The sequence below is a fragment of the Centroberyx gerrardi genome, chromosome 12, assembly GCF_048128805.1.
Source record: "Centroberyx gerrardi isolate f3 chromosome 12, fCenGer3.hap1.cur.20231027, whole genome shotgun sequence".
NCBI classification, from domain to species: Eukaryota; Metazoa; Chordata; class Actinopteri; order Beryciformes; family Berycidae; genus Centroberyx; species Centroberyx gerrardi.
The window spans coordinates 25,298,643-25,324,483 of NC_136008.1; the positions used below are offsets into that span (position 1 = coordinate 25,298,643).

The 25,841-nt window shown below is 40.8% G+C and overlaps 1 protein-coding gene across 4 annotated transcripts; it reads right to left on the bottom strand.

The window, feature by feature from the left end:
* Window positions 1-523: 523 nt before the first annotated feature.
* Window positions 524-24,107, bottom strand: ddc (dopa decarboxylase). Of its 4 annotated transcripts, XM_071925474.2 has the most exons (13): window positions 23,907-24,107; window positions 21,079-21,192; window positions 20,831-20,950; window positions 14,571-14,705; window positions 13,407-13,550; window positions 11,314-11,380; window positions 10,938-11,032; window positions 9,589-9,656; window positions 8,222-8,298; window positions 6,558-6,577; window positions 6,264-6,362; window positions 4,057-4,158; window positions 524-1,916 (listed from the first exon to the last, which is right to left on the bottom strand). In XM_071925474.2, exons 1-13 carry the CDS (start codon window positions 24,105-24,107, stop codon window positions 1,716-1,718), a joined length of 1,443 nt encoding a protein of 480 aa, XP_071781575.2. In that variant the 3' UTR covers window positions 524-1,715. The 4 variants fall into 4 exon arrangements, with proteins under 4 accessions (XP_071781575.2, XP_071781576.2, XP_071781578.2 ...); XM_071925475.2 differs by lacking the exon at window positions 21,079-21,192; XM_071925477.2 differs by lacking the exon at window positions 13,407-13,550.
* Window positions 24,108-25,841: the final 1,734 nt, after the last annotated feature.

Below are 25,841 nucleotides of genomic sequence, written 5' to 3' on the forward strand. Positions count from 1 at the left end.
GAGGGGATTTCTTCTAAGTAAGACTGTAGTTCAACAGTTTTGTGCCTTTGTCTGACAGGACTCTTGTTGGCAAGGCAACATTCTAACCCTGGAAAATGCCTATAATCACTACAATGAAAAGATCTGTGCCACATGTAGTCAGAAGAAAATCTATGTGTGTAAAAGAGCATGTCAATACATAATTTACCCAAATTGGATTTTTAAACCCTACGTCTGATCTTTTCATTACTGTCTGAACTGGGAAACACAAGATTATATGTGGTGAGATGAAATGTTCAAAATTTCCCCAAAACTAAAAATAATAAGACACTGTATGAATGAATATGGATAAAAAAAAGAACAAATTATTTTGATAGAAACTTTGTAAAGAAATAAGAACAAGAGGCACTTGCGCTGCCTTAAGTCCTGCCATGATATATTAAACATAACCAGTTATGCCGATGACATCATTAAGCTAATTAATAATTGCTAATTAATTAATTAGCAAATGTTTCTATGTCAACAAATGTATCTTCATATAACACATGTGTGACATTAATATAAACTCTGTATCTTAAAGCATTAAGGAGTTACAGTAGTTTCAAGAAAATCTGTTTTTCCTTATTAATATTTTAATTTATGCAGCAAAATCTGATCAGATCATTTACTTTGTAGGGGGAACCTGTGGTGTAAGCTCCTGAAGTTACTATCATGTATTGTTCTTGAGTTATTGTGTTCACAAGAATGTGTCAACACACACACACACACACACATAGACACCATGATGACATCATTTCCACAATATCACACAGGAAACAGCATTATAATATTTTACCCTCAAACCCTCTATGAAACCCAACCAAACCAGATATAATATGATAAATGAATCTGCCTCACCCTTTCATAATCGTATTCATTTCTAATCCCTCACTCAAACAAAATGGTCCAACAAGCACATATTAAAGCTATTTCTGTATGCTTACCCACATAAATGGACTCGAATAAAAGCCATGAATTAAAATCCATTCACATGCAAAGTGCAGTACATTCACTGAAAAAAAACCTCACAGAAACAGAGAATTCACCCCACACAAACTTTGATACACACAAGACACAGATGCCGCGTATACCATACAGTGAAGTGCACAAGGGCAGGAGTGCAGTATGGTGAAGACAATGACGTCATAATCATTAGTACAATGTGAGAGCTGAGTTCATGGAGAGAAAATATAGCTCAGTTGCAGATAGAAAATGGGACATTTAGAACTTGCATCCTTTGCTTTTATGCCAGTTTGGGTCTCACTTGCATTCATTTGCATCCCCATCTGAATTAAAGAGCAACTAAACCTCCCACCCAAATCTGTATAAATCATCTGCTATTGGCTGATCTTTGGTGCCAGGTGGTGTCACCTTCTATAGAGTACAAAAGGTGGTGACATCACCTGGCACCAAAGATCAGCCAATAACAGATGGCAATTTCAGTAGCATGCTTTTTACCAGTAGATGTCAGGCTTTACACAGATTTGGGTTGGTGTTTTAGTTGCCCTTTGGCTGCAGATAGAAAAAAAATCCTGTCTGGAAAGTGGCATGTGAACTCATTTTTCACTCCCTTTATGACATTTCATACCTGCAACATTAAACTCATACTCCCTCTCCTAACTTTGGTCCTCATTTAGGCATCAGAGTGGGCGCTCTTGCCCTCACAGAGGCGACTCTCTCTCCCTGCCCCCCGCGGGTCAGTGAGCAGGCTCCTGCAGAAGCTCGAAGGTCAGCTGTGTGATGTGCCGCCACGCCTCCTGGATGTGATGCGACTCGGTAGTGCGCGCGCACACGGCAAAGCGCAGGACGAAGCGGCCGGACAGCTGGCAAGGCACCAGGTGGATCCGCCGGCCGTGGTTGATCTTCTTCAGCAGGGCCTCGTTCAGCTCGTTGGAGCCCTGGGAGGAGGGATGGAAGGCGCGAGGGAGGAGAGGAGGAAGGGTGAATGGAAGGGAGGAGGGATGGAAGGAGCGGAGGAAGGATGAATGGAAGGGAGGGAGGGAGGAAGAAATGGATGGAGAGAGGAGGAAGGATGAATGGAAGGGAGGGAGGGAGGAAGAAATGGATGGAGAGAGGAATCAGTTAGGGAGAGAAAGGCAGTTTTATTTGATGAGAGGGACAGAGGGGCAGGATTGTTCAAAAATCTGTGAAAAAAATCTCCTGGCACATGTTGAAGACAAGGCTAAAGATTTTCCGTTTTCCAAGAAGTAAAAGTAATGAGACTTTGATCTAAAAATACAATAACATAAAATCTTTGTCATTTTTTTGGTATAAATTGTCAAATAGGTGTATGGTATGATAGAATGAGCTAAAGTCATTTACACCCATGCATGACACCCATACAATTTTGAAAGTATAGACAGTTTATATAGTTTGTTAGGAGGTGCACACTCAACCCTGGGGCAGAAAATGTGTGTATTCAGTGTCTCTGCCTATGAGAAGCTAAAACTATATTTCACTTTGTTGTAATTTGTCATCATTTTCCCAGCAAGCAGTATAATGTAAGTGCATTGAATTATGTTCCTGACACTTAATTGGTGTTATTGTTTTACCTTCATCTTTGCCAAGATACTGTAAAGTTACATTTAGCAAGTTTTACGACTCTTTATGTTAGCCGTGCTAGCTGACAGACGACAATACAGTAACATTAGTAGCTTAAAATTAATGTTAAAAACATGCCTTACTGCCTTACCTTAGCAACTGCCTTATCTTGGCTGTGACTGTTTTGACTAACTGACTGACATTTTGCTTACAAAGATAGAGCTACAGATGTTTAGTTTCACAGCTGTCGAGCTAGCATGCTTACTGATTTGACACTTTCTGAGCTTGGCTAAACTACTAGCCATGTTTCACTTTATGGTAACATTAGCTAACTGCCATGGACGCCAGTCATATTTGGAAACATGAAATTTGATCAGCATTGCATCCTTGTGTGTTTAGCAGTGAGCTGATTATTGTTGGATAACCACGTAATGACACTTGCCTAGATGAAAATAAGGGAAGAGGACAAACTGCACTTATTCTCATATATCATATTACACTGTGGCCAATCTGCCAACCTAACTGGTCGCTTAATGACTCATCGGTGACAGTCCAGTTTGGTTTATTTAGTACATATTGGCCATTTGTAAGGCGGTTGGAGTGGATGCAAGTACAGTACAGTGCAGAAAATCTGGGGTGTGTTGCCTCCTAAAGCACTGCAGTCAGAATTTTTTGGCCAGTAAAACACAGACCTTAGCCTTCCTGCCAATGAAAAACAAATAAAAAAAAAAAATGAAAGAAAATTTGATTGTATTGTTGCTTTGGTAATTGAATCTCCTGCCCCAAGTCTGTGCGTGCGCTCCAGCTGTGACCTGTCTGTATGTGGTTCTCAATCCTGCTCCTCAAGACCCTGAGTCCAGCTGGTTTTCATTGTAGCCATCTACTCAGGGACTGATTTACACCTGGGATGCCAGGTGGATGCAATTAACTGCAATTAACTAGCTAGCTGGTAGGATAGAAAACCGGCAGCAGGCTACTCTGTCCTGAGGACCAGAATTGAGAACCACTGGTCTATACAATGGGTACTACATGAGTTCAATTCATAGTATTCCCATAATGTCACATGCATTTCCTACCAGTATGGCGCTTTACAATACACACAGCTCATTGGCTGTGTTTGTCATTTGATTGTAATCACCTGTTAATTTATTACAATCACCTGTTATTTTCCTACCAAGATGGCCGTGTGATGATGTAACACAATACTATGAATAGGTACTAGGGCAATGGCTCTCAGGAGCCAGAGACCTGCTGGTTTTCTCCTCTACCTAGTAGTTGATTACATTCACCTGGTGTCCCAGGTGTCATTAAGTCCCTGATTACACCAGGTGAATGTAATGTAACTCCAGGATTGAGAACCACTGCACTAGGGTAAGGAAACCTGCTCAGCTTTTAAAAGACCATGTGGCTCTTCAATTCAAATGCAAACTTAAAAGTCACTAGCTCTGGATTGACAGAGTTTTCACACAACAGTGATATAATGTTGGACGGTGTTACCTTCAGTCTGAAGCAGACCAGTCCCATGATGACCTCAGCACAGATCTCAAACCTCTTGTCTGCTCTCACCAGACTCTCAAACTCTTTGGCTAGGCCCACTTGCTGTAAACAAAACAGAATGTGATATGATGTATGTATTAGTATGCAGTATGTGATATACATGTAGACAATACACATTTGCACTGCTCTCAATGTGCTCTTTTCTTGTAATTGCTTGTTGCATTACCTTAAAAACATTTGCTATTTCATCTCATCTAACATCATTTGTCACAATACAGAACCACAGATCTTCAGTACTTTTGTTTTTGTTCCCACAGAAGATTCATTGGCAAAAATGCCCTTTTCAAAATGATAACCTCTACATATGTGAGAGTAAGTTGATCTGATGTCAAATGCAAGCAACCACGATCAAAGCTGTAATTTCTCATATTTTCACTAGATGGCAGCGTTGCATCATTACAAGGTGTGATTCATTCAGCCCCTTTCTGAAATACATCCAGCCATAGACGAGTTCAAAATCTGCACTCAATAACCATGAAATAGTCATTTTCAAAAATCTGTTCACAGACAATGTCTTTGTGGTCCAAATGGCATTATGGGATCAAACATAATCCTACAGTATAATTCATCTACTTATCATCAAAGAGCTCAGTGAGACATTGGATGCATGGTGAGACTCTAAACATGTGCTTCACTGCATGTAATCACATTTATAGGAGCGAGGTAGACTGTAATCAAAGAAGTAGAGAGAGAGAGAGAGAGAGAGAGAGAGAGAGAGAGAGTCCAACATGTTCAACTCCCGTTTTCTTGCCAATTCCTTCCTAATGAAGCCAAACACTGGCCTAATTGGCCAACAACTGGCTGACCACCACTTTGATTCCTCATTCCCAGCCAATAGTTCACCATCACTCAGAGGTGTTTAATGAGCTAATATAATGACCTCAGTGTCCGCTTTGCCTCTTACTGTATGCTGTCTGATAAAGAAAGTCTCATATCTTACAAAGATCATGCCTCTGTCATCAAAATGCTTCACTTTTACAACTTCCTGGTTCACGGGAGGCTGCTTTTTTTTTTTTTTTTACATTTTTTCTTTCTTTATAGAGATTTCATTGGTTTTCCTATGACCACACTTATGGGTGGGACCTATATCCATTCTGTTAATGAGGAACACCTGAACCTGTCTGATTCATTGCAAAAACCTACCTGACGAAGAGCCCATGAGGGCTCGAAACGTTGAATAAAGTAAGCAAAATATTGGGAGCTGCCACAGTGTTGCGAGTCTTTTTGAATTTTCACGGGAGGCTGCTGCCAGATGGTAATTTCAGCAAAAAATCTTCCAAGTCCGTCTCATATTTTTATTTTCCCTGTTCTAATCCAGTCTAGCAGATGGATGTACAGTCGTGTGACGTGGGTTATGGCCGCAGGGATGAATGCTGCTGCTGCTGCTGCTGCTTCATTTCAAATAAACAGAGTGAACACAAAACAGGCTCATCTGATTGACAGAGGAGACTGGAGGGAGGAAAGATGGAAGATGAGGAGGACAGACAGGAGTGAGCCAGCAAGAGGAAGAAAAAGAAGAGGCAATGGGAAGAGGGATGAGCAGGGATGGGAAAGGGTCAGGAGGGGGAGTAAATAAGAGAAACGGTTGCTATAAACAGAAGAGACAGACTGCGCTTATGACTGACAGGATATGCTGATGTGGGGGGAGGGAGGGGTGAAAAGGGGAAGGATTGAAGGTAAGGAGGATCGGGAGGGGTGATGGGTAAGAGGAGGAGGGTGACTTTTACCATAAAGAAGAAATAAAGAGCAGGCGTATCTGATTGCGAGGAGTGGCTGAAGTGAGTAGGGATGGAAGAGAGAGAGAGGAAAAGAAGGTGAAGGAAGGTAGAGGCAATGGAGGCAGAGGAAACGTGAACGAAACGGGAAGCAAGCAAGTTTGTTGAAGCTCTAACCCCTAACCCCAATTATAAATAGCAGTCAGACTACAGATTACTCATCAGATTACTCAAAAATGTTACATCAGAATATGTTTCTAAATCGGCGTAATCCAATAAAACACCAATTTTAACCAGAATTTGAATCAGCAACCTGTAGCTGGTGAGACTCACTGAGATTCTCCTTCCCACACCCACAGGCAGTGGTGAGAGTGGACAGAGTCAGAGACAAAGAGACAAAACAGTTGAACATCATTCAGCTGGTTAGCCTACCTTGCGGATATGAGCCTGCAGGCCTTTGAGTCCGTACATACGGAAGACGAACCACATCTTCAGTGAGCGGAACCTTCTGCCCAGAGGAATCTGCCAGTGCTGCGGGACAGAGGATAAGAGGAGGATGGAGAGAGAAGAGAAGAGAAGAGAAGAGAAGAGAAGAGAAGAGAAGAGAAGAGAAGAGAAGAGAAGAATATGGCTTCAACCTCAGTGTCTTTTATGTCGATTGGTTTATTCAGTTCCTCATAAATTGTGAGAAGCCAGAGAAACTAAATGAATAATAATTCATCTTACCCTATAATCTGTAACCAGTCCTGTGAAAAAAAAAAAACAGGAATCATAGTTATTATGTTATTGGGTTTTATTACATTAACAGGAAATTGCAATAACTGATTATGTAATCAAAGTGGATACATATTCATCTTTTTTTTTTAAATAGCATCTTAGTTAATAACCAAATTCTTGAATGGATGACAGTTATGCATTGACCTTTGACTGTTACTACATCATCAAGTCAGTTATTACATTTTTGAACAGTGGAAAGTAATGGCAAATATATTACATTTACAGGATTATTACACTATTAGCTTTAAATTGTCATCACATTAATGGCTTATTACACTACCGGGAAGTTATTACATTAACAGTTGCATACAGTTTATGTATTCTATTGACTATTCTATCTAAGTGTAGACAATCTGCAATCCCACACATCACATCCCCAGCCAAACCATCATACTCCTCATTTTGATCCAGTGCCTGTGACAGGCCAGCTGTTTCTGTGTAGTGTAAAGATCCTCCAACAAGAGAAGCCATGTGCTAAACACCTCACTGATCACAGCACTGTCACTCCACACACAGGCCATTGTCATGTGAGATCTCAGCGGCTACAGATAGCTTGCTGAAGCCCATGCTAGCTGTTGCTAATAACCACTAATTAGATTGGACAGCCCAGATTGTATGAGCAAGGGCTTTTGTAAGACGCCTCAGAGTGGTGGGAGGCAGCCGTGTGTCTTTCTCTCTGTCTGCCTGTCTGTCAGGCAAATTATGGTGCAGCTCTCAGTGCATCTGCAGGCTGGGAGCAGGCACACAGTAGTGGACACACACAGATGGTGAAAAGTAATAGTTTGATCAGGGGCAAATACAGTAGTTTTACCCCTTAAAGTAAAATTAAAGGATGATGAATGGATCTAAAGGTCTCGAAGTAAGGGCTTAATTAGACATTCGGTAGTTTTACTCATTCATATTTCTTAAAAATATACCGATTCAATGTTAAAAGTCACTTCAATCCATCAACACAAATTAAGCGATAAAGTAAGAATAAATTATGATATCACATTAAGAGAAATAATAAGAAAAAAAAAGGTGGAAATTCAGTAGTTTTTCCTCTTAATATATCTAAGACCATGTACATTTCTCCTTTAAAAACTACCAAAATTTCACTCAAGGCTTTTAAGGTACAGAGTAAGGATTTTTTCTGGGATAAAATTAAGGAATTTGGTTTTTCTGTGACTAATGGACACACACACATTAACTTATTTATTATTTAGTGTTTTCTGTCACAGTCACAGGCCCAAGTCAGTGAACAAGGTTATACCACATAGACATGTTCAGTCATTTACAATAGTGAAGGCCAAGTGACACTGTTCAAATGGAAGAGTTTACTCATGACTTGGACAATTAAAGTACAAGCAAACATGCACACACACGCACCTGCCTACCCATAGAGTACAATGCATAATACTAATGGTGAGTATTAATTAAATTAGGTCACAAACACTGCTTGTCAGTCAGCCAGTCAGCTTAACTTCAGGTAGGATAAGATTGTGAGATAACTAAGCTGGCACAAAGACACACACACTCTCTCTCTCTCTCTCTCTCTCTCTCTCTCTCTCTCTCTCTCTCTCTCTCTCTCTCACAGGTCCAGCAAAAAGGTAATCTTTTAAAAATGACTCTACCTGACTCTTGGTTTTCGTGTGTAAGGTAGAGGGGATCCATCTTGAAGGCTCCAATAATGTCTGATCTCTTCTTTACCCTGTTGACAAGCAGGGAAACAATAGTTTCTGTCTCAAAATATAAAAAGGGTACATTACAGGGCGTCAAAAGATGCCAAGACAATGTGTTGGGAGGCATGACTGGAATATTTCAGTGTGTGCCATTCTGTTCTGTGAGGGTTCACATAATGGTAGATTGACCAGTTATAATCAAGGTTAGTTCTAGGAGTCTCTCCAACAACAACAGCAACATTCACTGAGCATGAAATAAGGAAATGCAGTCATCACAGGGTCAAGAGGTTCTGTGGCCTTAATCCTCTTTTCCTTCAGAATTTGCATTACTTACAATACCTTCCCCTCAACCAGGCTGAGACTGTGCTGTAGCATAAAAAGCAGAAATGTTAAAGGAAGCCTAAAAAGGTGGGTAACATCTCATGAACTTATACCATTATGGCAAGTTAGCTGGGTCAGGTAGAAATGGAGGGAAAGGCAGACACCATGTTTAAATTCATGGTTTCAGCATTAAATATGAGAGTGAAAATCTACTTTTCTTAAACCACTAACATTCTAACCGGCTCTAAACTCTAAATCTGGTGTGACAAAAGTATGTATTTTCTCAGGCAGTTTTCTGAGAGTTTAGTGTATTTGTAGTGCAGAGAGATGCACTGCAACTCTTTAGCATTTTCAAAATTGGCTGCACAAAGGAGACAAAGACTCACAGAGTATTATCGAGTGCTAGCATTAGCTTGATATCTGTTGTTTTGTCTTTTTGATAGCTATTCAGCATAATTCCTAGCCTTTTGTGACCCTGAAACAAGTGACTATTTATGGTCATGTAGCTGTCCTGACAAGAAAAAAGAAAGTTATTTAAAGGACAGTACTTGTATTATATTAGAAATGTTATTGAAACTCAAAACTGGTCATGACAGACTGAGTCACAGAGGTAATGGAAAGTGGCCTCGACATCACTGGCAGCGGTAAGAAACCTTTCCCCTCCCCTTGTTTCCAGGTTCCAACTCCGCTCCGTTTCTATTTATAGGAAGTGTGCGGCGCACGTCTCATTTTGTTTGCTGCTGACAGACGGGGCAGATGGAAGGCGTAGTTCTATTTTCGCTGTATAAATGATGCAGGTGTAGACGGATGTATGTCAGTTTTGTTATGACAAACGTTACTGTAACTAGCTTGGATGAGAATATATGTGACCTTTCACCAGGGTCACTTTATGGGACCCTCAGTCACCGCTGTGGTAAGACAACTGAACAACAAAATACAGATGTTGCATATTAAAAATCATCATCTGAGGTGTGTTATGTGATGGTTGAACAGCTTACCACATTGTAGAGCAGTCAAAGTTGACTAGAAGCCATTTGTGTGGGTTTAAGTTGAAGGAGTCCGCAAACTTCAAAAGGAATAAAAGGAAAGGAAACATCAGTTGTTAATGAATGATGAAATAACAAGAAGGAGAATGCACTAGGTTCTTACCCTAACACGTAAAATAACTAAGATAAAGTAGTGGCTTAGCGTCCAGCAGGTTGGAAAGAGATCACACCACAATACACCTCATTCACAAGCAGGCACAATTTATTTGAAATGCAAAATAAGCAACATCTAGCCGACAGCAGGCACGGAACACTGGAAACAACCCTTTGCTTGGATGGTTTGTTCAAACCTTTTCTAATCTGTTCCAATCTTTTTGTCTGTTATCTCTTTTCTAATATCCTTTTTCTCCATCTGCCTCCACAAGCGCAATAAAACGGCAGTGGCACTGGGAGACAATGTGAGACAGACTCCTGGCTGACAGTTGCCATGCTGACTGATTCAAAGAGGGCCTGTTGCCTGCTTGCCCATCACTCATATCCTAGCAACCAACCCTCCAGCAGGGCCGCGCTCCAATCCAAAAAACTTGTTCCCTTCAACATGTCACTGTTTCTTCATTGGCCCCATGTGATACTTTACAGTTACATATACACCACTAAATGTAACTGCATATGAGATTGTGAACAGCCACTGTTAGAGCTAACTGTCAATCAGAGAAAAGATGAAAGAAGACTTTATAGTCAAGACCTTTGCTCCCCCCCAACATTGTTTGAACTTGTGTGTCTAATAAACAGTGATATTTCTCTGGCGAGGAGGAGCAGCACGGTCCTATCTAAAGGTCTACCGCCGCCTCAGGAAATTACTCTGTCCTTATCTCTGCGTCTCTGCACAGCCTTCAGCTGGGGGAGCTGCAGCTGCCTCGGCAGCCTCAAAAGCGGACTGATGCTCCCCCGTCTCCTGCCGATTGTTCGGCCTATTACTCACTCTGGCACGCTTCCCTCTTGACATTAACGCTACGCCATTATCAAACAGAAATGAAGCAGCGGGATATAATCTTCCTATGTGTTTTGTCTTTCCTTTCATAGATTGGGTGAGTTGAGAGTTGGGATTTTAACAAGCAATTGAACAGAAATAGTTTTTGGCCACACTTACACCCAAATAAATCTCTCCTAAACACATTTCGACGGACACGGTCAAAATCCTACAATGTCATTTTTCTCATTAGTAGTATTCAAGGAACACCTTGATCTTGAAAATTTGGCCGGGAAGCTGAAACATTGTTATTCGCTAATTTCAGGATATCTGAAAAAAGTGTTCATCACTACATAAAAAAAAGAATTAATGATTGAATGCTTTTACACACCTCAATGCCGTTCAGCAAAGGTCTGAATTCAGGACAGATAAACGCACTCCCAGCGTACGCCGCATCAATGTGCATCCAGATTTTCTCTGCATTACCTGGAACAGACAAGGACCATACAGGTTATGAGCATCTGTAAAAAAAAAAAAAAATTCTCAGAGCAAGCATATTTTGTCAATCCAGATTTACTGACTGTGAATGGCCTGGAGTATAAAAGTAGCATGTACGCAATGATACACATGCATAAATTCATCTGTTGTCCTTCTTTCAAAAGGAAAACATTGATGTACAATTTATGATTCATTTTTTATTGTAGTGTTTTCCCATGTTGTGTATCATGTATCAAGTATGTGTTGCACTGCTGTGACAGTTGACTCACACATGGGCCCCAGCTCAGTGATGTGATCAAAAGCACATGACGGAGTGGTACCAAGCGTCGCACAGAGCTGAAAGACACAAACAAACAAATCACTAAACACTCCTGTGACATTTCTTCTAAAAAAAAAAAAACCTATCAAACAACTGAAATAACAAAGACTCAAAGATCTCATTTGATTATAACACCACATGAAATCTAGCTTTGCCTGTTTACAGTCACTAAAGAATCAAATCTGTTCCAGAAAGGATTGAAAGTCAAATTGCCAGTGCACCCACATTGTATTTACTATGGAAATGAAATGTACGTTTATACTGTATGTGGAAATGAAAATACTAATTCATGTTCATAGCAGCTGACATACAGCCTTTCACACAAGCACGGATATCACTTTCTCATATGAACACAGACATAGGTATCACTTCCGACAAATGTAGATGATTCAGAGCTGCTTGACCATTGCAAGCCCCTTGACTATTGTTGTGGCCATTATTCACTGATAGTGATCCATAGGTCCAGATGAGACAGGGATTATTGGCCTTAACCAGATACACACACACTGGGTTTGGCACAAACAATGTTATCATTCAACAAAGGCCTCAGGGTGTCCACAGCGTCACCAGGGAAGGTGTGTCACTGTGAGTGCCTCAGCGAGTGGCTCTCTAAGTGGTTGTGTGGTTGTAAGGTGTGCATGTGCAATAATGACCCAGACAGCAAACAAGCGTTATATCAACCTAGAATCAGTGTTAATGCATCAACGCAACAAACATTGATTCAACGCTGAAATATAGCACTGATTCAACATCAGTTTTGCAGCCTGAATTAATGTTGATACAACATTGAAAACAGAACACAAAAATCATCAATTCAAATGCAATCATTGATCTGCCTATGCAAAGCAGCATTCAATGGTGAATGCAGCTGTGAACTGTGTAGCTCATTGAAATAAACAAGTGGATATGGTGCACCAGGATGCTGGTTCAAGCCTCAAGTCTTTTCATGTTCACATCATGTAACAGCAACAAGTATAAGCTGATGAATGAGATGGAAGAAGTCTTTGGCTATATAGCTCAGTGAGATAAGCAGATTTGGTTTGACTCCTGTCCCTCTCAAGTGTTTTCATGTTATTGTTGTCAGTAACGTGAACCCTTGTAGAAATGAGATGATGAAGACAAGACCATCCAAACTCTGAAGTAGCTCAGCAGGATAAGCAGCTGGTTTATCCATCACTACGTCACAGTGTGAGTATTGGTTCAATCCCTGATGGGGGAGAAATGTTCTTGTGAAAACCAGGTCTGCAATGTCTTTAACCTGACTGGTAAACACACTGGCTTACACAGCAATATACTGTATACTGGCTCCTATAGGCCGTTCCAAAGAAATACACAGCATGTACTGTACATACTGATCCAAAGGAACAACAGACAACATACTGGCTCCTACGGGCAGTTACATTGACACAGATACTATATGTGATTGACATACAGTATATGTGGAGAGAGTAATACCAAATGTAAGACAATCATAGTTGATTGACAGTCATATAATGTAAAATTTGCCTCGTCATTGGCACTGCTTATAGAGTAAACGGGCTGTTGGCTTTGAAACCAAACATTTACTCTAGGGGACTTTAATAGTGTCAGCGTGTTGCACTTTGGACTCACTGTGCAAATGACAACCACTTTTATCAAATTATAAGTTGTATTATTATATCATTTGTAACTGTAAGTGTTAACACTGTGAAAAAACAGATAATTGATCAGCCTGGGGCATCCTGATATAGCTGTCAGTATTCCTGTTGACATCATCATGTTTATGTCTGTGCACTGGAAATATTCCAAGTGATTGATGCAGAAATTCACAGAAATTACATTTTGGGCTTAAGCATTAGTTTCATCTTGTGTGTATGAACAACAAGAGAGGGAACCTTCAAATTTCAATACAGAAAAAAATCAATGTAAAGGCAATGTAGGCCGCTCCAGATAGGTCTACCATCAGTCAATGATGAATCAATGTTACCTCTTCCGCCTATGTGCGTGTGTATGTACCTGCATCTTCCCCTGTGTCTAAGTGCAAATGTTTGTGTGTTTCCCTACATAGAAAGGGATGAGTCCGGCCGCCTTGTCCTCCTCCAGCATCTTCTTCAGCGTCGCTCCTTTGATGGCGTAGCTGTCATCCGTAGGAACCTTCTTCATCCTCACTCCTCCTATCAGACCGGCCCGCTCCACCGAGGAATGAGCCTGAGGAGGGCAGGGGGCAAAACATTTGGGAGTGGGGCAACGGTAGGCTAATGGCTAAGCCAGATAGGACCCAAAGATCTGGATGGTTACTGTGTCTTTATGGATTGTTTTCTCACATAATTGCAGTGAATATACATTGAAATTTTGGGATGAGGCTGTATCATACGCAGAATAACAACCAGAGAACTCAAGTGATATATTATATTATATAACAACAAATTAAAATATTTGATTACTACACAAAAAGAGATGTGTCATTTAGGTATGCAAATAAAGCGCAAATGGTCCCAACATCAAGGAAAATGGAAGAATGAACATTGTTCTTGAACTGGCAGTAGAAAACTAACCGCTCTCCCTGTAAAGGTCTGTGTGGCCCTCAGGCGGCTCCCTAACCCAATCATAGAGCCAGCCTGGTATTAAACCTGATCAGAGCTAGCTGCTGCCTGACTGACCCGCTGTCTCTCTCTATCACTGAGGAGCTCTTTCACCATTACTGAGGCAACCTTTAATGATCCAAGGACAGGTGGACTTTTCTTGAGCAAGAGGGAAATTTTGCAGGACTAATGTACTGTAGGTCTAGATGCAGGCTGACTTGTACTATGGCACTGGCTACCCTATAACCTAATGTACCTACATGTACACTCATAAAATCTCTAGGTCTTGTTTATTACAGTGGAAAGTTCAGACCTAGGCAGGGTTAACCCAAAGCATTTTGACACTTGGATGTCATTTTTTGTTTGCTAATAATTGAAAAATAGTATTAGTGAAGAGATGTTTTTTGTCCTTGTATCAGCTTAGCATAGTGTAGAAGAAAGCTACTCCTTTTAAGACAGAAAGACTGGATGAGGATCGCTCCCAACAGACATGTCTTGACATAGAAACTCCAGATTAAGCTGCTTTAATGGAGAATCTTTGGGCAGAATAAGAGGAATAAGAGGGAGTTCTGGCCTTGCCTCTACTATAGATGCATGACTTACAGTAAGTTATGGGTGTCCAAGATTATACCCTTTTTGCACTTACTTGGTCAGAGGTGTAGGCCACCAGTTTGGACATGATGTCGGCCTCTGAGGATTGTGGGTCGGAGGCCTGGACCAGCCGGACTGCTTTACAGCGAGCAGCCAGCAAGGACATCAGGGTCGCTTCACTGGCTGTGCTCTAAGAGAGAGGAGGGAGTTTGTTACCAGTTTGTGGGATTTTATTCATTTGGGGAAAAAACACAATGGAGAGAGAAGAAATCTGATTTTTATGTGGTATAATGTAAAATACAAAATAAATACTTTCTGAAAGAATAGGGTGTTTTTATGACAGAATTTTGTTTATATAATGGCATTGGCAAAACAGATTTTAATGGTGTTGTCAAATGTTTCATATAGACCTTTCTTACTGAGATGTCTTCATTGACAGCTACACTGTAAATAGGACATTCTATTCACATTCATTAATATTTTTCTTGCTCAACAGGCCTTTGTCCCTTGTCTATGGTGTGTCTGTTCTATTCATGCATGCAAACACACACAAAAAATGTTAAACACACACACACACACACACATTGAGTCAGCTTGTTGTGCTGTTGCAGATTCCCTTTGATCCTGTCTGAAAGCCCACCTATTGATTGATATACACTCAGCTTTCCTCCATCTTAATTTCGACTCAACCCCCTATTTGGTCTTTCTCTTGACGCAAAATTACATATAAGTATATAAGTATAAGTATATAATAAGTGCTCTTGTAGGAGCTTGTGAATATAGTATGTGGAATATCAACAATATGCATCATTTTAATCACATTAACCTACTTAAAGTAGATAGAAAAACTAATGGTATCACCACTATTCATGGTTCTTTCACTTCCCCTTTATTATAAACATGATATTGCAGTAATTATAGCTTGACACAACCAATTTGCTCTGCAATAAATCAAGTAATTTTGAGGGGCACCTTGTTTGGGTTTAGGTAGCTGGCAAAACATCTTTGTAAATTTGAGATAAACTCTTCGAAAGAGAACTCAAAATATCAAACTTCTACCAGAGAATGAGGGAGAAACAGAGACAGAGAGAGAAAGAGAGACATTGAAAGTGTGTGTGTGTGTGTGTGTGTGTGTGTGTGTGAGAGAGAGAGAGAGAGAGAGAGAGAGAGGGTGAGGGAGAAACGGCTTTGAAATCACAGACCTGAGTTTTTACAGATGTTTGCTGCGATGAAGAAAAATGAACAGCTGTGTACAATACTTGAACTGACTTCTGAGTCCAATCATCTGTGAACTAAATTCAGCACAGTTTGTTGCTTGATCTTATGTCAAAAATAGACTCAGAATACTCTCTCTGCATGGTTTTCTTTGATAGCACCGTGACTTGTCGTGACTGGACACAACAGCAGTTTGAAATAACTATTTTCTTATCATATCACAGCTCTGTGCATGAATAGCTATGTAAAGAAAGCAGAATGGCTGTTTCCTCATCTGCCTCAGATCCAGCCTGTAGATGCCGTCCTCCTGGCCACGGTCAAGTCCGGAAGTGATGCCTTTTACTCAGTGATCTCCACCAGCCCACTGCTCTACCTCACCCATCCCTCCTCCCAGCCCCTGCGCAGACCCCTCACACTCACCCTCCCCTGTCCCCCAAACCCCGAAAAGAAGAGGGCGGGACAGGGGGAGGAGCCAGAACGCCACAACATCCGGCCAATCAGTGCTGCTGCACTGTGCGACCAATGCTCTATAATTCTGGGCGCGCACACACACACACACACACACACTCGAAAACAGTTACACAATTCAATGGATCCAGTGCCATTAGAGACATAAATGTATGTTGGTGAAAACATCCAAGTTTAAAAATCAGACTGTGACAGGGACGATTATGTGAAAACCCCATTCATTTTCCCCATAGAGAAATTACTTTAGATATGGAAGGGCAAGGCTCACACCCAAGATTATGACATCACTGAGGAGGTCTATGACAAGAATCACTCTGTAGGTAGGCCCTTTTAGGATGGAGCTGGTCACAACATCAGAGTTCTTTAAAAGCAGACGCTGAGCTGGAAACCAGTCATGTCACTAACAGATGAAGACCGACAAGGATGGAAACTATAAGTAGAGAGACACTTAAGCAAAACAGACTGTCAACATCAGGATGGATGTCTGCCGCTCCCAATTCTGATTTTTTTCCCACCAATCCATCACATCTGAGCAAAAGAATCAGAATTTAGCACTGAGGCCGGCACTGTGAATGCAGTAGCTTCATATAAAAAAAAAATAAAAAAAATAATTACAGCACCTCTGACTCCATCAACTTTTATTCAACAGTATCACTGAGTATCATTTAGATTTGCAAACAAGATTTGCCCTCCTTGGTCTCAATCAAGACTCAGCACCTCCACACCTTCATTAGAGAAGAAATCCATTATGTTCAGAGGGCATCGTGACTCATCATACAGCCCAGCCTGACACAGTGGGAATCTTCTGAGGCAGCTTTATAAAGTAAGCATGGCATCTGAGGCATCTGGGGGCGTTACCGCCGGCAAGTCAATCAAACGCTCAAATCATTCAGTCAATAAACTCAAATTACTCAGCAGACGAGCAGGCTAATATAGGCTGAATCCGTTTGTGTCAAAACACATGCTGAGGTGGAGTAAAATCAAGCCTGACTTCTGAGCTGCGGGGGATCAGAGGCACTGGTAAATCAATCAACCCATCCTCCGAAACAGTCCGATTGGTATCAAGGCAGTGGCTCAAAGGCACCGGACCAAATTAAAAAGAAATATAATTTAAACCAACAACAACAGCAGAACTGACGCTTTCAGCTTTACCCAAGTTAACCTCCTGTCCTTTCTCCTTATTAGAAAAATCGCTCTTAGAGATAGATAGTGCTGCACTAATTCACTATTAAAGATGATGCATGCACGTAAAAGAGAGACTGTTAATCAGAAATGCCTCACTGAGCTGGTTTGCATTAATGCATTAATGTAAGAACAACCATAAAATGATCACACACTTTTATCCTCGCTTCGCTTTATTAGTCAATTAGTCACTCATTTGCTATTTGCCATTCATGAGTCTCCATTTTAATCATGAGAGCAGTGTCCTTTTCTGTCACTGAGGTCTAATGACTCACATAGAGGTGAAAAATGAAAACCCTTAAGGTCAGCGGAGGGGAGTTTTAAAACCATCTCGCCTCTCCTCTGTGTAGGTGTAAGGTCCATAATGATAGGCTGGCAAAGCACTGTCACAACGCTCATTAGCCTCGCTGCAGCGCGAGGAGGCCTATTGGTTGCCATAGTGAGCTGCACTTAAAAAGAGCAGTGGCAAGACAGAAACAAAAACACCATGATACGCAGATGAGCACACACACACACACACACAGACACAAACACACCCTCGCACTCAGGTGGTCACAATAGAAGAGGCATGAAATGATCTGTCATCAGGGTGCACTCTCATGCTCCACCACTCACCAGCCCACCAACACACACACACACACACACACACATACACACACACATACACACTCTGCTGCTGCTGTGTTTGTGTTAATGGAACACTAAACTAATGCTTAGCCCTTTGTGACACGAAACAATTCCAGTGCCATCATCCTCATGCCTGTCTATGGCTGACATATTAAAAGGCAATTTCCTGCCATTTTTCAGCTGTTGTGAACCAGCGAGAGAAAGATAGGACAAATCAATAGTAGACAAATTGCTGGTGAATATTGATTCAGAGGCAGTCAATCAAGCTTCCGTATGAACATTTTTGTTGTTTTGAAAGTCAAACGGGCAAGTGCTATGGACAAATTATGGTAATGAAACAACCTACAGAAAATGATAATTCTGGTTATTTTCAGCCTGGGCCTTATTTTCCTAGTTTTTGCCATCATGACGATTGATTGTGTTGAAAACGTCATCATTTACTTCACTGTTCATACCTCCAGATCCCTGGGAGCGCTGCTGTCCAACACACACACACACACAGGGCCAACAGTTAAAGGACTGTGCTTGTAATGGGCGGCTATGTATGTACATAATCTGTTTGAGTATAGTTGCTCAGACGCTTCACTTGACTTGACATTAATAAAGCTCACATCTTGTTCTGGAAATACATGCTCTACACGCTTGTATTATGTATGCTCTATCATGCTTGACTTAAATCAAACCAGGTACAATATCCTGGTTCCACCATGAACACTGCCAAGGTGACAACACTGCAAAAGTTGTTAATTTGGTTAGAAACCACTTTTTCAAGTACCTTACTTAAAAAAGGAAGGTTTGATATGGGCCTGTAGTTTCTTAGGACCCCACAGTACAAATGTTCAATTTCTTCAACAGAGGTTTCATAACAGTGGTTTTAAAGGCATCAGGAAAAACCCCAGTCTCAAGTGATGTATTAATGATTTTCAGAGCAGAGTTTGAAACACTATTGAAAACCCTCTTAAAAAATGTAGTGGGGACAGGGTCAAGAGAGCAGGTGGAAGATTTACTTCTTAAGTTCTGCAACAGAAATACTAGAAAATGCCCTCATGGATGTTTGACTTTTACAAGGTTGGTTATTGAAATTACCAGCACCTGAAGCGATACTAGCCCTGATAGTTGTGATTTTGTTTTTAAAAAAGTTAGCAAATTCCTCACATTTTGCATCAGAGGCTTGGCTTAAAATGTCAGAGACAGGGGCAGGATTCAGCAATGGTGGAAAACAGTATTCTAGGATCACTCCCGCTCTCTGTAATGATCTTTGAGAAATGGGCTTTTCTTGCAGCACGTACAGCATTGTTATATGCAGTTAAGGATTCTTTATAATGCGATGGACCTCAAGTCCAGATTTTCTCCACTTCCTTTCTGCTGCTCTACATGTTCTCTTGAGCTCACGGACAGAGTTATTTATCCATGGTGATATTTTGCCACTTAACCTCTTTTTGACCTTGAGTGGGGCCACTTTGTTTAGTGTATTACTCAGATCAACCATTTCATGTACTGAGCAGTTTAGATGACATGAGCCCAGTTCTCTTACAAGCTCTGAGAACTCAAGTTCTGCTGTTGGGAACCGCTTTTGAGCAACAATTTCTTTCATGTTCCTGGTTACAATCAAATGAGCATCAAAGAATACACAGTAGTGGTCGGAAACAGAGACATTAGACACTGATACATTGTCAATCATTAACCCTTTCGTCACAACCAGGTCGAGTGTGTTACCATGTTGGTGTGTAGCCTCAGTGACATGTTGAGTTAGTTCTAAACTGTCCAGTAGGTTGATGAATTCCATAGCCTTCGAATCAGACATATTATTTATGTGAATGTTTAGATCACCATTCAAAATTATTCTATCATATCTGGTGATAATAAATGATGCCAATTCAGAGAATTCTGGGAGAAAAAAAATGGTAGTTGCCTAGGTGGCCGATAGAGTGTTAAAATAAGTACTGGAGCAAGCAACAGTTTCCCAAAGGTAACATAGTGGGGTCATTTAGGTTCATTTAGGTTCTGTCCAGTGAATAATAACTTCATAATTTAATAGGTTAAAACAAAAGTGGCTTGATCCATTTATGGTTTTTACGTGGGAAAGACTGGCAGCCATCAAAGCACCACTGTGTTCACATTTAAATCACATTATTATCACGTTATTAAACCAACTTCACTTCACTTTACTGACTAGGTACAAGTACCTGTTTCCCTCTCTCTACGTATTCTGACAGGAAGCATTTGCATACATAGAAAATTCATTGTTTAAAACACAACCATTGCCATTATTCATGATATTTATAAATTGGTAATTTATTTGAATGTGATCTCAGCTTTCTGGCCTCCTAATTGATCAGCTGCCTTCTATGGAGAATCCAGTAATGGTAGCAAACATAGCTTATAACGTTTTACATACATACATAGAAGGACTGCTTATAATCAATTGTGACAAAACCTGGAAATAAGTTCTTGCGCCTTGTAATGTCATGTTAACTTCAACTACAGTCAGCCAAAAGGGATGAAAGAAGGAATCAAGAAGGATCCAAGCATGTACAACATGTATTTCATGAACAAGATGTACTAACCTCAATTAACCATAAGTCACACACACGCACACACACGCACATACACACACACACACACACACACACAGGCACACCCACATGCACAAACACACCCTTAACCTACTGTATATAATCCAGGATTCCTTGGTAAAGGGCCAGCTTAATGTCCTCACTTTCCCAAAAAAGTGATCGCTTATGACGTCCAGAAGTCAAGCTGGTCCTCACAAGTATACAAATACACACATGTATACACACAAACACACACACACACACTAACCTGGATGACACCTCCTCCGTGGCCATGAGTCCCAGCAAGAAAATCGTCTGGTAGCTGGAGCATCTTCCCCAGCCAATCTAACATCACTGTCTCCAGCTCTGTACAGGCTGGGCTGGCTGCCTACATACACACCATGAAACACAATTACAACAAAAATACAACAACCTGTTAACTATTTATGTATGAACTGTTTCAACTTCAAATACAGACTCAGACAGAGACAAAGAAAAGGAGAAGTGGTGAGTTACCCAGGAGAATCCAATACAGCCAATGGCTCCGCACAGCATGTCAGCCAACATGGCGGGGAAAGAGGTAGCTGCTGGAAAGTAGGCATAGAAGTAGGGGCTGTGCCAGTGAGTGATCTGCAAACACACAAAGCATGCAAATGTAGCTATATTGTTCTCTTATACAGTTATATATCATCAATCTGTGATGTTCGATGCACTCCAGGAGTTATTTAGTGATGAAAGTGTTGTAATCTACTTTTTAGGAGTACCCACTTTCCCTCAACCTGCCTCGTCTGCTTCTACTTTCATTAGGGATCTACTACGTTTCCCAGAATGCCTTTCAGCAGCGACAGCAATAGCATCATAAGAGCAGGAGAGAAATATCTGTTCCTCTTCTAAATGGATTTCTCGCTCTATGACTCACTCTATGACATTGATGCAAAATGATGAATCTTTGATGCTCTTTGATGCTTGTTTACTGTTGATGTTGTAGATAGTGGAAAAAATTACACTATCAAACTCAATTGTAGCTGTGCTGGAAATATCTGGACTCAATGTCACATGCTGTACATTTGGCCAGTTATCTGCGGAAATAAGATAAATATATCACCAAACAACAAAATGGACCCAGAAATGCAAGGTATATCACTAACAGCTGTTTAAATGTTATTGTGGGGTGGATTTTTCCTTTCATAAAGTCTCCTTTTTCTCTTGTATTTTTTTTATTTGAAGACTATAGAGGTCTTTTTAAATGTGTGAGTTTGAAGACATCAACTTACATATATATACGTATACATTGTCAGAAACAAAGGTGCAGCCCCAGGTGCACCTTTTGTCTGACAGTGTACCCTGACCGTACCATTTGTTAGCTCTTCTAGTGCAATACCCTTATGAAAAAGAGCTATAGTATGATACATTTTGGCAGGATACTATATAAGTGTCACAGCAAAACTATAAGCTGTCATATAAATATTATAGCATTATTATAGTGATACCATAGGCAAATAAAAAAATACCATAAATACAGTAAGGTCACTGTAAACTCACTATTGAGTATTAGACACACTATGTGCCTATAGGAATATTATAGGATATTATAGTAATTTGTCATCAGGTGTAACAAGGCATTGCTGAAAAGCTGGATGGGGGTATAAAATGTTTGATTGGTGGTTTGCAGCCGGAAGCTGCTTTACAGTTGTTGTGAGAAATGGCACCGGAAGACAGACTTCTACTATGTACAAATTATATTCCTATGACTTGCAAGTGATTGTATTCCCTGAGGAAACATTATTGCATTTGGTGCGGCTGCTTAGCAAATCTGTCTGCCACACTGTGTGACTGACTGCATTTCCTAGTCAAATCTCATTACATCTGCTTGTCTGTATGTGTTTGTGAGGATGCATGTGGCTGGGAGCCAGCAGCTGCCTGTTGCTGTTGTCCCTGCATTCATCCCTTACATGGTTTTCCCAGTGTGAGTCATCAATTATGACCAGCCACAGCTACCGCTCTCTACTCCCACTCTACTAATGAAGCAGAGGTGTTGGAGAGGGAAAAAATGATTTTTTAAAGCCCCAGAATGAGATGGAAAAGATAATAGTGTGTTAGAGGTGAGAAAAAGAGCCGCACCCACTTCATCTTAGGAAAGGTCCAGGATTTTGCAAAGCCTCTCCTGTTAATCACCAATCAAGTTCCCTTCAAGTTTTCACACTAGCCATTTATTAACATTTGTAAGTAATTATAATGTAAGTCACTGGAAACCATTGCTCTCCTTTCAAATTCTCAAGCACTATTACTCAGTGTTCAAACAATTGTAATGCCATGGAAATAAGTGGAATGGATTTCATGCAATGTTGAGAGAAATCATTTAATTTCCAAATGACTTGGCTTGCATTTTGAATGTCGTCGTAAGAGACTTGGTGAAGGATAGTTCTATCGTATTGTATCGTATCGTATCACATCGTATTGACAGGCTTATAAAAATTCTGAACTTTTCCTTCCATTCCTTAATCTACCCTAAGCTTACCATTGATAACATGACAATTCTATCTGTATGTGTCAGCTTAGCAGTGCTGAGGTGAGATGGAATAAATGATGATATGCATGAAGAGAATGAGAATTCATTAACATCACACTAAAACTCTAAATTTGTATTAGTATTAAGATTAGTGAGGGATTACATTGAAACAACTGCTATAATTCTGTCTCATCCCAGATTGTTGTGACCGGGTTAATAATTACATTATCTAAACTTCAGTTCATGATTACTACATCAGGGACATTGTACACTGAAAGTGAGACCCAGCAGATGACATTTGGAAGAATTTCCAGATGCCATAGGAGATTAACTAACCACATAGTTAGCCAGAGCAGCAAGACACAAGACATCTGAACGAATACTTCAACACTAGTACAACGTGTACAGCCTTTGTGCAAATCCCTGGCATCATCAGAATATTTTCACACAACTGACAACGGACAATCTCTTTACTGTAGCTGGAACAATTTGCGAGCTTGGAAGGTTTTATATGGTTATATACCATTCTATCTGACTTGTTGTAAATCAAAATTGAGTTATCTTTGAATGTTTTTTATGCTTGTGTGGTGTTCTTTTTTTTTTAAGAATCTTGTGAGGTTAAATATTCAGAAAGATAGAAACTTTTGCCAGATGGTACATCATATCTTTGATGCTCACTATCCATCCACCAATATCTATCAATATCAGAACTGCATTCTACCCAGATAGAACCTTATAATTCCAAAAACTCATGAATTATTGCAGTTTTCAGAGATGTTCTACTGTATATTGATTCAAATAATAATCAAATAAATTAATGAGTGAGTGAACTCACCCCGGGCATGATGACCCTCTCTACGTCTTTTATAACGTCCTCATAGGTCTCTGGCTCCAGCGGGGCCTCGGTGGGGATCAGGTGGCGAAGATAGCCCGGCTCCACATCCGGGTAGACCTGCCGCTGCTCTATGGTCTCCATGTAGTCGGCCACATAGTCCACCATCTCCTTCCCCCTGCGCCGGAACTCCGCTACATCCATGTTACCGCTGGAAGTCACACAGCAGGGTGTGGGGATGAACTCACTCTCATATCAATCTATTCAAAGTACAAATAGATATGAATTGGCTCATGATAGAGCATTCATTTTGAGTATTTTCATTGGTTGGATATGGCTTCTTCATGTGATTTTTTTTTTTACAAATATGTTATCCCCCTTGGTTTAATTAATTAAATAAAAAAAAACATCACTCAGCATTAACACGCCTGTGTGTCCAAACACATATTTATGGACTAGTGCATCCATAAACATGCAGATGCATAATATGCATGCATGGAAGAATCCATACACACACAAGGAAGAACCAATACACAATCAGCCAATAACACACACACACACACACACACACACTAACACTGGCTGTCAATTTACTAAATGAATAATAAACTGATGTTAAGTAAATTACTTAAAGGTTCCGGCTTCAAAATTTCCTGTGCTTAACATGGAGAGGTGTTGTTCTGCCTCTGTTTCTCAAAGTACAAACACTATGGCTTAATCCCATGCAATGTGCTCTAATCCAGTGTGTTTGTGTGTGTGTGTGTGTGTGTGTGTGTGTGTGTGTGCCCGTGTCTGTTTGTGTGCTCTATTTGATTGCCTGGCAGAAAATACCATTAGAGCCTCTTAACTTCATCTTAGAGTAGAGGGACACGGGCTGAAATAGGTTCACAACAGAGTCTGGACTTTACTGCAGTGGTCAAATTCAAAGCAATTAAGACACACACACACACACGCACACACACATACACTAAGCTTCATCCACGCTCCTTGTCATGGTTATAAAATTTCCACAAATGTATGAAACAGTATAAGCCAAATGTAAACCAATCTGATCAAAGTACCGAAAGGTGTTTCCACATCTAACACACATTTATAGTCTAGTTTATATAGACCCTTGTTATAAACTCATTCCCTCATAACAGAGAGTGCCAAAGGGTCATTTCATAAACCTTGTAAGACAAGATCTCATCAAGATTGCCTTGAACTCTGACATATATCTGCACACATAGAGAATAGCTACAGTAATGCTTGTACGTGGAAACACATTTATGAGTGTGAGAGGTTTAAGGATATTTCCTGTGCTGCAAAGCAGGAGCATGCTGTGCATTAGGGAATAAACCTGCAAGCGTAGATTATAGTACAAAGCTCAGCAAAACATGGCATGGTCATTCCTACAGGTCTCTATACAAGTGAAATGAACATTGCCCCTTGCTCTACACCGCTGCCTTATCATTCAACAAGTGTTCCACCCCCCTCTCTCTCTCTCTCTCTGTCTCTTTCTCCTATTGAGAAGCGGTGCCCCAGTCCTTACGTGTGTGCGCGTGTGCGTGTGTGCGTGTGTGTGTGTGTGTGTGTGTGTATATACACTCACATATTGAGGTGAGAGCTGCAGCAGCGGTGGTGTTGGGGCGGTGGATCCTCTCCTTTCCTTCAGTCTCCACAGACAAACGGATAGACGGACAGGCGGGTGGTGAGTGTGTTTGTGTGTGTGTGTGTGTAAGCAGGACGAGAGACATTTGCTCCTTTTATCTTGCCAATAACCCCCCCCCCTCCCCCCCCCTCCTCTCTCTCTCTCTCTCTCTCTCACCGGGCCAGCCAATGGGAGCAGGGGCTCACGGCCAATGCGGGAAGGACTGATTCACAAGGAGTTAATGAGGCTGTGCTCACTTTCCACCTCCATCTCACACACACACACACACACACATACACACACATGCA

Excerpts from the sequence above, each read along its gene's own strand:
- ddc (XM_071925474.2), bottom strand. The coding sequence starts at position 24,107 with ATGGATGTAGCGGAGTTCCGGCGCAGGGGGAAGGAGATGGTGGACTAT. Across the intron at positions 14,706-20,830 it reads ACGGAGGAGGTGTCATCCAG|AGCACAGCCAGTGAAGCGAC; the intron begins GTTAGTGTGTGT and ends CCTCTCTCTTAG. Across the intron at positions 6,363-6,557 it reads GACTGGTTACAGATTATAGG|CACTGGCAGATTCCTCTGGG; the intron begins GTAAGATGAATT and ends TCTGTCCCGCAG.